This window comes from Equus quagga, chromosome 7 (assembly GCF_021613505.1).
Source record: "Equus quagga isolate Etosha38 chromosome 7, UCLA_HA_Equagga_1.0, whole genome shotgun sequence".
Taxonomy (NCBI): domain Eukaryota; kingdom Metazoa; phylum Chordata; class Mammalia; order Perissodactyla; family Equidae; genus Equus; species Equus quagga.
In genome coordinates, this window is record NC_060273.1 from 118,805,107 (window position 1) to 118,821,406 (window position 16,300).

Sequence of the window (16,300 nt, forward strand, 5' to 3'; positions counted from 1 at the left end):
TCTTTGTCCCAGCGTCTCAAGTGTGTTTTGACTCAGCCAGATGTCCATCCTCATCCTCACTCATTAATCACTACAATCATTTCTTAGCCCTGCAGCAGAACCTGATATCAACTTTTTCTCCTCAACAGCAGTTGTTTTCTTATCACTTTGAGAGGGAATGTGGTCTTGACAAGAACACTATAAGCTTCTCACAAGCAGAATTTTCATTTTCTTTTCCAATATGATAGGAACTAACATGGTTCTAATGAATATAACGCTTCCCTTGCCACATACACAATAATAAATTTGATGTCACATTTCTAGTAAATTTCAAGACTTGTAATGTGCCAATGATACAAAACAAAATTAAATAAACTATTTTTTCCAGTGATTTATTTTGAAGGTTTGTTCTAAAATCTAAATGTGGTTTTGGTATGCCATCTTGGTAGGCACTGATCCGCCATAGCAACTGACGAGCACTTCCATTCTCAGCTGCTGTCCTGAGCCCACGAAGAACCCTCTGCCACCACCCTATCCAGGACCATAAGCTCTCCTCATGATCCAGTAACTAATGAGGTAATGCCTGGGATAACCAGGAGCCTCTAACAACCATTTTGATTGGTCTATGCCTCTGCCAAACTAATTGCTAAATATTTTGACTATCAGCCCTGGTCATATTCAAATAACTGTAATAAAATATGTACATCACAGAATCAGGGAGGAGGCTGTTGGAGTGCCAAAATAATTTGACAAGAAACACGTAGATGGCATTAAGTTGATGTGAATCAAAATTAGTTAAGTAACTGGTAGAACAGAAGTAGAATTTACAATACCCAATAAACTAGAGCAATAGGAATAAGTAACATTAATTCTAATTGGTGCACCTTTGTAGGGTAAAAAACAAACGATGATGCTGCATATGAAAGGAAGTTACACAACTGCAAAATTATGACTGAATTATAATTAAATGGCTAAAATAAAATAAAAATTCTGGGAAGCATCAAATCCTAGAAGTGGATCACAGAGATGTTTATTCTAAAATTTTCCTTTCATAAAAGAGAAAGATAAAGCATAGACACCAAGTGATTTAATCAAGGTCTCCCAGTTAATAACTGATCTGGGCCAAAACTATAGGCCTCATGATTTTAAGTTTTCTTTCCACTATACTGTTTTATCATAGTGTATGTGAAACTCTAAAACACTGTGTAAAACTCACAAACATTTGTATAACGGCACAGTAGGTACGAATCATGAGATGGCCTTGTCAATATACCAGTTAGTGTAAAGTACTGACAAGCTGAGCTAATCCACTTAAAGAATACAGTATAATTTCAGAGAAAAACTGCAAACTATCACCAAAAGATTTTCTAAGATCCATACGGAACTCTTTAAAAACAGTCATTGTTGGGGCCGGCCCAGTGGTGCAGTGGTTAAGTTCGCACATTCTGCTTCGGGGGCCCAGGGTTCACTGGTTCAGATCCCGGGTGCGGACGTGGCACTGCTTGGCAAGCCATGCTGTGGCAGGCACCCCACATATAAAGTGGAGGAAGATGGGCACGGATGTTAATTCAGGGCCAGTCTTCCTTAACAAAAAGAGGAGGATTGGCAGCAGATGTTAGCTCAGGTCTAATCTTCCTCAAAAAAAAAAGTCATTGTGGGGCCACCCTGGTGGCATGATGGTTAAGTTCGCGTGCTCTGCTTCAGTGGCCTGGACTTCAGATCCCAGGGATGGACCTACACACTGCTCATCAAGCCATGATGTGGTGGCATCCCACATACAAAATAGAGGAAGATTGGCACAGATGTTAGCTCAGGGTCAATCTTCCTCATCAAAAAAAAAAAAGTTATTGAATTTTTAGGCTATTGTCATGTGTATACCCAATAGTACAAAAGTTATACAAACTGCAATGGTTCAAAAGCAGAACAAAAGGAAATAGTTTTAATCTATTTCCCAACACATACAAAGAATTTCCTGACAATGAGATCTTAGACTTTAGGATGGATTATGGAAAGTGGTTGGGAAATTCCGAATGAGGTTTCAAAACACAATAGGTCATCATTGTGCTTGGATGATTAAATTAAGTATTTTCTTAAGAGGAAGAAAATGACAAATGTTTTTAAGGTTTTACCTATACTGTGAAAGTATAGATTCAATGACTGTTTAACTGGCTCTGAGATAAGTGACATTTACAGTCCACTAAATTCTAGCCTGGCACTCAGAGCAACATCATGAGTTCATGTTACATGTCCATACCCGAGAAAAAAATTGTTTAAATGAATTATGATAAGTGATTTAAGTAATGCACCCTCTTAAATTTAGGATAGAATGATCTTATCACAAAATCTGTATCACAAAAGTACATTTTTATCTGCATCGCTCCAAAGATATACCTGCAATAATGATCATGGCAAAAGCTGCAAATCCAGCATCATCTTTTTCCTTCACAATCTGTGCTCCCCCTTGAGGGTCTGTGAGAAACACAAAGAAGAATTCCTGCCCCTCAGGCTCCTCATCATCCAAAATTTGAACCAATATTTTACGTTCTCTTTCTCCATCTACAAATGAAAGGATAACACTTTGTTCTTCAAAGTCTTCTTCTTCAATTGCCCACGTTAGGTTGGAAATTCCATAGACATCACGAAGGGGAAATGTACTTGGTTCCTTCTGAGCAGATCTTTCACCAAAAGTTTTAACTGTTACACTTACATTGCCAGTAAACCCATCAGTTCTTCGGATGAGAACTTCTGCAACATTAAATGTGCCATTCTTCATTTCCTCTTCAACGTAAACTCTGGATGGCCCAAGACTAAATGTTCCATGAATGGCAACACTGGCAGTTACAGTGGTCACATCAGGCTTCTCAGACATGGCAGATGTACCAGGAAGGGTGACAAGTTTCCCAGGAATGGCATATGTACCACCGGCCTCAGTAACAGTGGCAACTATCTCAGTTGGCTGTGGAATGGCAGTTATCTTGGTTGTCTCAGAGAGTGTGGTGGAGGAGTCCGTCTCTATAGGAATGAGAGCTGTGTCAGTTGCTACAGCCACAGTCGTCTTGGGGAAAGAAACATCCATTTCTGCCAGGTCACCATCATCCAATATTGTGATCACTGCCACACTGAAATCCAGATTCAGGCGTGGTCTCCAATTAGCATCGAACTTTTGTAATCCTTTCATTTCTACTGAAGTTAGATTAACGTAAAAAATTTCTTCTGTCTCAGAAAGCTGATCGTTAATAATGATTATTTCAAAATCAACCTCAGCTTGGAATTTTTGAAAAAGCAGTTCCCCATTCTGAACAGGCTCAAAGTCTTCCAGGGGCTTTGCGCTTCCTGCAGTTGTCTGATAGGAAACTTTAACAAGATCGCCGTGGAACCCAAACAGTCTTTGTACATGTAATCTGATCGTCTGTGTATCCTCTGCCACGACGATATTTCTTGAACTAGGGGAAAGTTGAAAGACTCCCATTGGTTCAATTTCAGCAACAGTGAAACCTGATCTGGAAAAACAAATTATACCATGAAAGAACAGACAAAAAATAGGAACACTGCAGAGATTCATCACATATCTAAGATGCTGCTTAGGTTTATTTAAGATGTCCTTTCAAATTCCATAAAACTCTACTTACTTATTGATGAAGATACCAGAGCACGAGAAATGTAAGAACAGGGGCTGCAACGCCAGGTGAGGGGACCTAAGAAGTTTTAGCAAAGTGAAGAACTCATTCATCTCTTGTCCATTTCCCCAGTCACCCCACAGAAGCTCTCTAAAGGATCTGAAACATTGGGCTCCGTATTTCGATCCATGCACAGGAAACCAAAAACTCTTACATGTTCTGGATGCCAGCCAAACTTCTTAACTACCAAATAGAAATAGTTGCCCCTACTAGATGCAAAATCCTTGCTTCTTCCAACTGGTTAGTAATGGGACTATTCCCTCAGACAAATGTTGCTAAAATTTATATATGAATTGGAAGAAACATCTATGATTGAATGACATCCTTATCTTTTTCCTCTGGTAGGCCCATCAGCATAATCCAGACCACAGACATATTTTCTTCAGCTAACAGGTTTTTTTAAACTTAAATTTGAATGCCTTTAGGGAGAACACCCCAGAGCCCATTACTCTCTGTTGTCAAGAACTCATCATTCAACACACAGTATAGTGGTTAAGAGCTCAGACAGTGGCCAGACACTCTGGGTTCAAATCACCACCCAACACTTATTAGCTGTGTGATGCTGGGTTCGTTACATAATCTATCTGTGACTCATTATCTTCATCTTTAAAAGGGGATACTAACAATAGCATCTATGTCATACGGTTGCTGTGAAGAGTAAAACAAATAAAATTTAATTTTAAAATACGTATCTTAAAGCAATGCTTGGCCTAGGGTAAGCACTATAAAACTGTTAGCTATTACTGTGGTTGTTAAAGGCATTTGAATTTGTCACCCTGAAATATGTTCTGTGGCCAAAGATTTTTTAAACGGTATATGTATAATCTAAAGCCATATTCAATTCTGCCAACGAATATCGCCCACACATAAACATATATACAAACATACTTCCACACATTTTCCACATTTTACAAATAAGTAAACTGAAAAACAGAAAGATCAAGTAACTTTGCCAAAGTCGCACAGTAAGCAAGCGGCAGAGTCAGGACTCAATCCATGTGTCTGGCTCTCTGTTGTTCTTATCAAGCTGAGCCCAAGTATGAGAAAAATAAATTGTTTTTGGCTGGGACATAGTTATCTGCAAATATACTGATTTAAATTAAATTCAAAAGAGCCACTGGTTTAAACCAGTTGCATTATCATCTTCCTGTGATGCCTTATTCTTACTCTTAACCCCCTGCGGAAGTCAGGTATTTTTCAGCTGCTCCTTTAAAAACAGGTGAATTTGCCACCATGGTTCTTACTGGAGGTGTTACCCCAGGCCAACACTCTCGAGGTAGAGGTCATAATGAACCCTCCTCAAGGCCAGCAGTAGGTGGTGACCCTAGGAAAGCCAGCCTCCCTCTGTGGCACCTTGGGCACGCTGGCCATATTCTGCTCTACACTAAAATTGTTTCTGCGTCTGCTTCAAGGAAAGCGATCCTTGTGTCTTTTTCTGTTTCGACTGATAAATTCCAGACCATTCCTCAGAGACTTTCTTGGTTGAGAATGGGGTGGGTCTTACCGAAGCTGAGCCCCTCCTGGGGCACCGCTCTGCACCCCCGAGAGATGAGTAACAAAGGCCTCTGGCCGCCCAGGGCTGGGAAATGTCCACAGCAAGACTCCTCTACTTTGTTCTCCATGGGAAAACGAAAGGCTCCCTAAAAGGGAACACGAAAAGGGAAGTACGGTTTCACTTCTGAGTTCTCAAATTGGGATTCAACTCTTAAAAATGTACCGCAATATCTATCTTCTTTTCCAGAATTCTTTGACTACAGAAGGTAAAACATTGTAAAAGTGGGGGAAGGTAAACAAACTGATAAGAAGCCCCCTAGACCACACAAACCTTGCCTTCAATCCCAGTCTGCTCATCCCATTGATTCCTTTTTGTTTCTTTGTTACAAAATCAAGTAGTGGGAAGAGAATGGCGTTAGGCAAGCTCTGATGTGTACTTGGCATTAGACTGTGGTTTGAAATGTGGCCCCAGCATATTTTAGAGACACATATTGAAGCAGTTTGGAGGGAAATATCATAATGGGCGTATTTTACTTTAAATTACTTCAGGAACATCTTTCGAAGTGATGGATATGTTTAGTCCCTTGGTTGTCGTGATGGTACCATGGACGCACGCATATGTCCAAACTCATCAGGCTATATACATTAAAGGTGTGCAATTTTTTGTATGTAATACAATAAAGCTAAAAAATAAAGCTAATAAAGCTAAAAGATAATAATACATAACTTCAAAAAAATGTCACAAATATGGTGGAATGTAACAACTGTAAAATCTAGACAGTGAGTTTATGGGTGTTTATTTTACTAGTCGCTTTACTTAGCATCATGTTTGAAAATTTTTATTATAAAACTCAAAAAACTCAACAAATCTGCTTGAAAATATCAATCTACTTGGAAACTCCTGCTATTTTAGTTTAATCAAGTTATAAATTCACTAAAGCTTTTGAACATTAATTTTATATGTAAGCACAGACTTACATACACACTCATAAAGAACAATATTTCTACAAATAAATCTTTTTGTACCTAGTAAGTGGTTACTAATACAAAAAGAAAAAAACTAAATTATATTGAGCTGTGCATATCATCCAAAGTGACAGAAAAGGTGAGGGCTTGAAGACAAGGGCTTCTGCAGAAGAAAGGGCTAGAAAATACACAAGAAGGATAATTACGTATCTTTAACTTAGATGACGTGCCAGAAGGAAAATGAGGAGGCATCAGTGTTTGACATATCAGAGCAGGGGTACCCATCAGAGGTTAAGAAACCTCAGGACCCAGGGCAGTGCTGGTGCTCCGGGGTCTCTCGTTCAAGCATCCACATTTGCGCTTTATCTATTTCTGGGCTTTCTATTGGGATGGAAGTTGGCATGACAATGTTGTCATTCTACGGTTCCTAGCCCTCACCCCCATCAGCTTGAGGAGTTCAGTTTCCATTCCTTCTTATCTCTGTGATGCAAGACCTTAGGAAAATGAAAGTCATTCTACCCTCACTGAGAGACTGAGGCTCTCAGTCCACGATGCAGGATTCATCAGAGTCATTACTGAGGCTGAATGGCTTTTGCCTGGTGACCAGCAGGACACTGTAAATAAAGGAGGGGGAACTTCAAAGATCCTGAGCCTGCTGGAAAGTCCTTTATAAACTGTCATTATAGGAATTTGCAATGAGCTTTCTATAACACGGTAGAGGTCAAACCATCCAACATTTGCAGCTTCCTCAGCCTCACAGAGCTCATGGTATGATTTCAAAAGGAAGTAGATGAAGTAACAGCTGCTCTACTGTCAGAATATTCAGGTGAACGTGTAAATGGATACCAAGGCGTGTCTTTTTTATCACTATATGGGCCAAATTTGATTTTTAGAACTACTTTTCACAAACTACTAATAGATGGGCAGACTAGTCTGCTTAGTGACCTCTATTTCCAGGTGAAGTATGAAGTTTTTAAATGACTGAATAAGGTTTTCCTCATCTCATCAAGCAGCCTGCACAACCCTGATCACTTAAACACGGGAGTGTTGTATTAGAAAGCAAAACCGTTCGGTGTCCAGAGTAAGGATGATCCAAGAAAACCATCGGCCAATTACACACCTCCATGTTCTACAGGCTCATCTTAGAAAAGCCACAACTCACCCAGTTCTGGGGTCATGTTGCCGACAACAATGAATTCAGGGATTTCTGACCCAGGAGCGTATCCGGCCGCCCAGGCCACGGTGAGAGAGCCATACGTGCCTCTTCTAGAAACCACAACGTGGCTCGTCCCGGCAGTGATGTCCACGAGAGGAAAAGTAGTAGATGCAAATCCAACCTGAGGAGAAACATGCTTAGAATATTATTCTATTTCTCCCTAAAGGTGCTCGTTTTCTGAAGAGTGGGTTAAATGTCAACTTCCCCTTTGTTTATCTATATATTTTCTTGTTTTAAACTATACTCAAAGAGTAATGTTTAAGAAATGACATCTCAGATTTGAAAATGTATTCTATTTTATAACTCAGATTATAGTTTACAGCTTTATTGTTTAATCAAATTGCAACCCTTTGAATTAGCAGAATCTAAAAAAGACAAATGTAATTATGGTTAAATGAAAGCAAAAGATTAAAAATGGCATTTTAATACGACTTGGTCACGGGCCTAGACAACCGCTTTGTCTAAAACTAAAGTTTGACTTCTTTCTAAGATATCACAAATTTCTTCGTTTATAAAATGAGCACGATGAACTCGATTTCCTGGTAAGGTTCTTTTCAGTTCTTTGATTCAATTTAATTTTTTTTTGAGGATCATAAAGCTTCAAAGTTTTTTTTTTTTTAAATAATCATCTTTTTCATCTACATTGAGTAAGATCTCGTTTGAAGTGCAACCTTCCCAGGCTATGCTGGGATTTATAGATGATTTATGGATGAAATAAGTTCTGGTCCATGCCTAAGAGTGAAATCAGATTCCTGGCTTTACTTTGTGATCTGTATGACTCAGTTTACCTTTTATTCCTAATATCTATAAATTTTGGATACCATATGATCAACAGTTATATGTAAGACTCATTCTCCCCATTTCAAATTGGAATGTAGAGTAACAGAAAAGTATGAGAGGATGTTACAGGATAGCTTCAGAGCCACAAAAAAGAAAAACAAACTTTCAATTTGACACCAGCCCAGACTCTGTTACAGTGAGGCTTCTGCTCAGCAATTGCCAAAGGCTTTGGTAAATCTAGATCATGCTTGCTCATGGCTAGAGGCTGTTTGAAGGTGTCCTAGCCCCATCACACACACACACACGGCTAAGAATACAGAGGATACACCAGGGATGGGAATACACTATGGCTGGCCCTATCTTGCCATTTGGGGTGACACAGTCTGGTGACAACGTGCATGGACAAGGAGTAGGAAATACTTTACTACTCCAAATGAATGGTTCAAGTTGAAAAGAATCTTTTTCATAAAAATCTGTGAGCAAAAAGAAGATAAAAAAACTTCAAAGCATTATTAAATTCTATACCCTCACTCCCTCTTGAACAGAGGACGTAAAGAAAGAAAACATTCCTCTCAGTTATTTGTAATATTGGTGGATTCCAGTTTAGGGGACAAAGCAAATGCATTCCCTGTGGAGAAGTAGCCCAGGAGGGAGTAACTGAAGAGCATCCCCTTAGTGGCCAGAGACCGTGTTACATAAGCTGCTGGCCAGATCTGCGCAGACTCCCGCCCCTTCATCTGCACCGGTTCCACGTCAGCATCTTGGGCCAGGCTTGCCTTAGTCAACATGAAGGCGCTCCCACCTGAAGAGCAGGATGCACTGATATCTCATAATGGTTTCAAAAATACACATGCTACCACAGCCAGAGACAACAGCCGTGTCTTGTTGCAATCCTGACAGAATCGGCCTACACAGGAAGCAAAGCCCTCAAGGTGTTCTTTGTTCTAACGTGAATTTATGAAGACGTGAGGAAACCATCTTTCTTCCGATCAACTCAGGTAGAATATTCAAATATTTAGGTGCAACAGTGTCACAGGATCTCACCACTAGCCTTTATCTACATAAGCACAAACTTGCCACAGAAAACAGAGTCCCCAAAACTAAAGACAAATATTTACAATGTTAGTAAATGAAAAAGTCTGAAATATTAACTAATGTTTCATTCTAATTTTAATTATTTAGCACAAAATACCTCTATATTGAATATTCAATATCAAGAGAAAACCTGGAAATTTTGACTTCAGGTGATTGTTATTTTAAAAATGCTATACCTTACCTTCAAATTCTACAAGACACAAACTTTCTAAAACTCCAAAAACGGAACATATTTTTCTACCGAATGTTGAAGATTGACAAATTATTTTCATGTAGTGTATCCATAATGTCTCTTGGATATTCATAGAATAACTTAGATTTAAAGAAATAGTGAATTGTAAGAGATTCTAAGAATCTTAGTCCTTCCTGTAAAAGCTGCCCTCTTGTGGTTCCCGGATAGTACCACACCCAGGGCCGCTTACCTGGGAATTGGCAGCTTCCTCTGGGACAGAAAGGACAGCGGATTTTGCTTCCTGGAGAATTTTTGGCATTCCATAGAAACGTCCACCAACAAGCATCACAGTCACCAGCTGCAAGGTGAAATTCGAGCCCAGGGATAGAAAGACCTAGGAACAAACAGTATGAATGAGTTTTTTAGTACCATAAACTAATTTTCAGAGAAAAACACTGACATTTGACGAGTCGTTAGCACACTGTCTCGGGTTCCTTTAGTATCAGCTTTATCAACATATGTTCTTTCCCCCTTGTTATAAAAAAAAATCACCAGTATGAAGACTGTGGAGCAAGGAGTGGTATTTGTAGAGTATAAAAAATACAAATTTGCAAATTCTCTGTGTGTTTCCAAAGGGCCCCAAGAAGCATGAGCGTCACAGAAGCAGTATTAGTGATAGAATTACGTGCCACAGGGATGGAAGGAGCTCACTGATGAATAGTCAGCCCCTAAAACCAGCAAAACTCACTTTCTTCCTCTTCATTGACTAATAACTAATGACGCTAATGATGTTTACTCAAAATGGATAATGATTTAGGTATACCGATTATTTGAATATTTTGGATAAATAGAAAATACTAAACCATGTATTAGATTACCAATTTTCATAATCTTAGAATGCAACAAAATAGGGGAAATCCTGAATTTAAAAACTGCTGTTACACTAAAAGACTTTCCTTTTTGAAACTTACAACACATTTTCCCATAGAAACATTGCTATTTATGATGGGTAAGCCCCCGAGTTACCCCATAACCCGGAACACTACTAAAAACTCAGTACATCTTTATTGAATATAAAAACAACCATTTCTGTGGAATCTGTTTGTCCTTTAAATATCATGTCCTTAAACACTCATCACCCCCCCCAAAATGTGCAAAACACGTACTACAGCAGTTTCAAATGTTGTGCAACACAGGGGTAGCAGATGTTTCATTCATTCAATCACTCTTCGTGTTTTCAAAATGGCATTCACCGAACATGAATCATAGGTCAAGTGCCAAGGAAACAGAAATAAATCACAGCGTCCTGACTTCAAGCATGTGCCCCAGCCCCATGCAGTTCACTGGCTGGGCAGCTGAGGGTTTCTTTAATCCTTATTTCCAAAAGAATGAAGGCCCAGGTGTCAGTTTAAAGCACCCAGTCATTTGTGCCCTTCCACCCAGCTCCTCTGTTCATGGGCCCATCCAGCACACAGACTTGTGTCATGTGGCAGATCCCTGGGGGCAGGAATTAACCATAAAGTTGGACAGGAATGACAACGCATTTGAGGGGAAGCTGGTTTGCCTACAGAAGAACAGCAGTTAGATTAATTTGAAAAGGAACTTAAAGGTTTTTAGGAGCTGATCATGTTCTCCAGCATGCCCTTCCATTTCTCTGACCCAGGACTGAACCACCAATACGGTTTTACATATTTCCCACCATTCTGGATGGCACTGGGGCACAAATAGAAGGAATTTACAGCCCCATAATATCCTGTGCACATCTCGAACACTGCTTATCCACATGCTTTTACAATGGGGTGTTAATAGGTCTTCTCCCACACTAGGCAGGGAGCAACACGACAACAGGATTGTGTCTTTGCCATCTTTGGATCTGCTGTGCTTCTCACAATAGCAGGTTCTCAATAAACGTTTGAATAAATGACTCAATGGCAAATATAAAATTCTTCTTGCATTCTAACTTAAATTCTTCTAAATTTAGACTTGCTTCTTTAGTGTGCCAATGATTCTTATTGTCAGTGTGTGCCTCATACAAGCCTGTTGTTAATCAGGGGTGGTAATAGTTTACACTCCAAGGTCCTGGTGGTAAACAAACATCAAGATCCGTCTAGTTTTCAGAGCCTAATGGAAACTTACCCTGTTCAAAGACCCATTTGAAGGTCCTTCTCTGTGGCTGACCTGTCCAAAGTCCTAACTTTTACTAGGAGGGTGGAGCAGGTTGAACTGTACGTAACTCTTGTAACTAATCCCCAGCTTCAAAGAGCGATGTGTAACACTCAGTATGTGAGGGAAGAAGGAACCACTGAAAAAGTCCCACCCTTGGTTTATGCACGTCACACCTTCCCCCAAACAGTTACCTTGAAAGACTAACTCACGCAGCAACACCTAATAATCTTGGTGCAGTCTTACACCACACGTCCTGGAATGTGAGAGGGAGAAGGAACCAATGCCATTTTAACTATGTTCATGACAGATGTTAAAGTAAGCAATAAGAGGAAGCTTTCATGCATGCATAAGCTAGTAAATTTGTGTTTCTCTCTATTGAAAATAGAAATCATAAAAATAATTAAAATAAGTTTAAAGAAAATATTAAGAAATTTATAGATAATTCAAATAGTATTAGGAAAAGCTAAGTATCTTTACAAACTGTACCACCAAGCTTTCAAAATGAAATGAAAAGAAGACTACCATCCTTCAAAACATTCCAGGTACCACTCGTGACAAGAGACAATCTAAGAGGCAGGAAGATCGAGGGTCTCAGTCCATCTAATATGTATCACATATTTTGGATTTTCTATACATAGTCTGAGAGTAATTCTACACTATCCACATTGCTTAGCAAAATAATAGAATAATAGACTCTTCACTGTGGCATGTCTTATTATAAAATCTTATTATAAAATGATACAAAACTATTCCTTGAAAAGTTAAAGGAATGCCGCCTGGTGTTTATTAGCAGAGACTATAACTAGAATATGTTCAGAAGGTGATGTTATGTAGATGTGTATGGGAAAATGTTTCAAGGCACATAATTTAAGCACACTGTATTTTGTAAAACTTTTCTCACTTGTAAATGAGACTTAGTACAATGATATTCTGGTTAACTGAATCCGCCTCTCATTTCCCCAGCTTGTGCTCTATATTCCAGTCTTGAGAATTTTTGGATATAGGAAACGGAGGTTACAAACTGATAAAACAGGCCCATGGTATTAAGTCAGTCCCCCGGAGAACCACAGGGATGGAGAAATAGCTATGGGACCCATGTCTCACTAAGAAGCCTTCATTTTTCCCCTTTATTAAACAACAAAGACAAGACCCAGGGGCACAAAAGATCAAAAGGTTACAGAGCAGGTATGAATTAGTATAATACGCTGAATGATAACCTATTTTCTATTGATCATAAGCTTATATGAAACTAAGATCATCAATTACTGGGTGGGCTAAACTTAGTGGAATACAAATAGAAAGCTGCTTCCTTTCTCTCCTGTTACTGCTTTATGGGGTTTCTTTCCACTACCCTTTGACAACGTTGTGGTTAGATCTCACAGCTTTCAGTCACTTTCAGAAAGGCAAGGGCCACATCTATATCAATGAAAACTTCTATCTCCATTCAGTTAAACCTCCCTGTTTATCCCAGTTCTTGCTCCAGCCATACCTCAAGATCTACAGTGACAAAAGGGTCATGGTATGTTGTCTCCATCCTCCTCCAGGCCCCACTTGGACCTTTCCATCAATTTTCTGGCACTTCTAGGGGCAGTGGAGGGGTTGATTTGAGAAAGAATGACAAAGATCTTGCCTTGCTGCTGTAGTGCTTTCTCAGCTAACACTGGCTGACTGCTATCCCTCCAAGAGGGTAGGCACCCAAATGCTCGACCTTTCATGGAATCGATTTGGGTGTTCCTTGAAGACTTCAGAATCCCACTCTTCACTATTTGTCCATGGAGATGATCACCTTTTTGATTCTCTCCTAGCTTCGCAATCCACCCTGCAGATTTTTCTCAAGATGATGCTAATCTGGTTACCCTTTGGGGCAGCCTCTCTTAACCATAAGATAATTAATTCCCCGTGTCATAATGCATCCCATGTATGAAATAAATTAACTTCTCTCCTATGCATTGTACCATCCATGGGAGGATTAAGACGGTCACTCAAATCATTTTCTGTGGTTCAGACTGAGAAAGCCTGCTGGGGTATCTACTTGACCTACAGGAAATCCACATATTCTTATCACTCTCACCCTAAATGATGGCAGAGCAGTCTGCTGCCCTCTCTCCTCATCACCATCACAGAAAATCAGAGCCAATTTCCTAGGTTCCAGATTTTCAAGGAGAGAAGCAGGTACCAGTCTCTGTGTTCACGTAGTTCCTCCAAACTCCAGGGAGCACATCTCAGTCTTTTTCTCACTGCGCTGCCTTTTGGTAGGAGCACTAGGAAGCCTACAAATTTTTCCCCTTCAATAAGCATCCTGCAGGTGTGTGCAAGTAGGTGTGTACGCGTGGATGTGTATGCACAGCACTTGGAACAGTTCTTGGATACTATGTAAGTATTAAAAAAAGTACCTACTACTGTTTAGACAAAAATATTTTATCTCCAAATAGGAATATACTTAATTCATTTATAATCTGCAACTGTATTCTCCAACAATTGCTATGCATTTCTATGGCATTTTTCATGGTTACATTGAAATTTATCTGAAGAAGATTTTAAACTGATCGTGAGATCAGCAAGGGCTCTTCAGAAGCAGCTTTGATCAAAGAAACTAAAGATGTGCTACAAACCTGACTTTTCACTGGCACCGTGTCCACCTTATATCTGGCCCCATCCTGGACCACCAGTTGCCTCTCTGCATTTTCAGTAACAATCGGCTGCTCCTTTTGATCAGATGATATTCGATATCCAACAGCCACCTCTCCAAACGTTCCAGCAAGCCGGGTTATATTAATTTGAATGAATCTACTAAGGTTCTGCCCAATAAATATCGACTGGTGATCTGAATGCAGAGCAAATACCCCATGTGGGTCATCATTTGCAGAAACAGAGAACCGTGTGATGCATTTTTCCGGATCCAGTTCTGCTCCTCCCTCTACAGAAACAAGCTGCATCACATAATCTTCCTCCACCTCGGGTACATCATCTGGCAGCACATGAACATCAAAGGTCACTTCACCCTCTCCATCAGCTATGGTGAAAAATCCTTTCACAGAAAGAAAGTCTCCAGTAATATCAAACTCACTACTTATTTCCCAGTAAACCTAAAATAAAAGGAAAAAAATCCAACCAAGTTATATAATTCAGTATATTGAAATAAAATCCTTTAAATTATACGTTGTCCTTCATAATATACAAAAAATAAATTTTAACTATGAATCATTTTATTCAAAGCTAAAGTTTCCAAATAGTTTAGAAACTATGGAGGAATGACATTGGCATCACGAAATATATTAACTCTTTCAGGCTGTCGTATGCAATTTGCAGGACAGGAGTACAAGATCTCATTTCACCTACTTCTAAAATAATAACCTATTCTGAAGAGATAAAGAGAAGCAAGCTAACCTTAAAATGCCAGTTCCACAAATATATTCAAGAGTGAACCACCCACATTATTTGAAGATAAAAAGTGAGTAGATAATCTGATACTTCATATCGGAATATGTTTTGCTCGCTTTTAACAAAAAAGGAATATCCATAAAGTTTCAAGAATTAAGAATCATTCTCCAAGAATTTTTGGACTCTAAACCATAAAGTTTCAGCTGAAGAAGTACCAGTTGATCTCCAATAGAGTAAAAGAGGTAAATTCATAGAGAAATCTCAAAAAATATGTTTGCTAGCAAACAGATATCCTTAATCTGTTAGATGAATATCCTGATGATTTACAATAGCATCCCCAAACATTCTATATCATTATAACACAAATGAAACCTCTTAAAAAACAGCTGCTAAATGGAAAAAATATATTGAGATATAAAGCCGTGAAGAATATATTAAGCAATTTGCCAAAATCATTGATAGACTTAAGTAGGAAAAGCTTCACATTACAGCAAACAAGAAAATTCAAAATAGTTGAGCCATACTCTTCATGATTAAGTACCAGGAAGATCTTTTTAATCTAATTGTAACTAAATTTAGAAAGATAGCTAGGGGTTGATGCTGGCTAGAGAGCCCAAAGGTGCTTAAATGAACTTTCTTGGCTTCTCTGAAAACTCATGTCACTTCAGTTTATCAAACGTTTAACCAGCACATGCAGTGTCTCCATTCTTTTCAACCGTATTTGTTAGGCAAATTGTTACTTTACTTAAAAATCCAATGAAAAATGATACCGTGATCACTCCAGAAATGCCCTTGACTCTTCTGACAAAGAAAGTAATGGTTAGCGGCCCTTCCAGAGCTGATGGCTCTGAATAGGTCTTCTCAGATAAAGACTCAGGAGCAAACTGAACAACTCCATTTGGATCACCAGACTTTTGTATCTAAAAATAGAAACGGAGAACACAGTGAATAACACACTAACTATGGAGGAAATTATAGTATCTAACAGATCAATACACAGCTAAGCTGAAGAAATAAAAGAAACAGAAATAACACCTGAATATAATCTATCTAGCTACTGATTTTTTCTTTAAGGTATGCTTTTTGGTGAGGAAGATTGGCCCTAAGCAAACATCTGTTGCCAATCTTCCCTTTTTTTTTCTCCCCAAAGCCCCAGCACAGAGTTGTACATCCTAGTTGTAAGTCATTCTAGTTCTTCTGTGTGGGATGCTGCCACAGCACGGCTTGATGAGCAGTGTGTAAGTCTGCGGCCAGGATCTGAACCAGGAAACCCCGGGCCTCTGAAGCGGAGTGCACGAACTTAACCACTCAGTCATGGGGTCAGCCCCCTAAGTACCAATTTTTAAAAACCTTCTTTACTACACAGATTGTTAA

At 39.2% G+C, this 16,300-nt stretch overlaps 1 protein-coding gene across 1 annotated transcript in view; it reads right to left on the minus strand.

Moving 5' to 3' along the window:
- The window catches only part of ADGRV1 (adhesion G protein-coupled receptor V1), a 456,854-nt gene that overhangs the window by 302,844 nt on the left and 137,710 nt on the right, over positions 1-16,300 (minus strand). The window contains exons 62-67 of the mRNA XM_046668226.1: positions 15,697-15,846; positions 14,158-14,631; positions 9,630-9,773; positions 7,279-7,453; positions 5,161-5,296; positions 2,371-3,479 (exon numbers count right to left, since the gene is read on the minus strand). Coding sequence (XP_046524182.1) covers positions 2,371-3,479; positions 5,161-5,296; positions 7,279-7,453; positions 9,630-9,773; positions 14,158-14,631; positions 15,697-15,846 — 2,188 coding nt within the window. The remainder of the gene's footprint in view (positions 1-2,370; positions 3,480-5,160; positions 5,297-7,278; positions 7,454-9,629; positions 9,774-14,157; positions 14,632-15,696; positions 15,847-16,300) is intronic.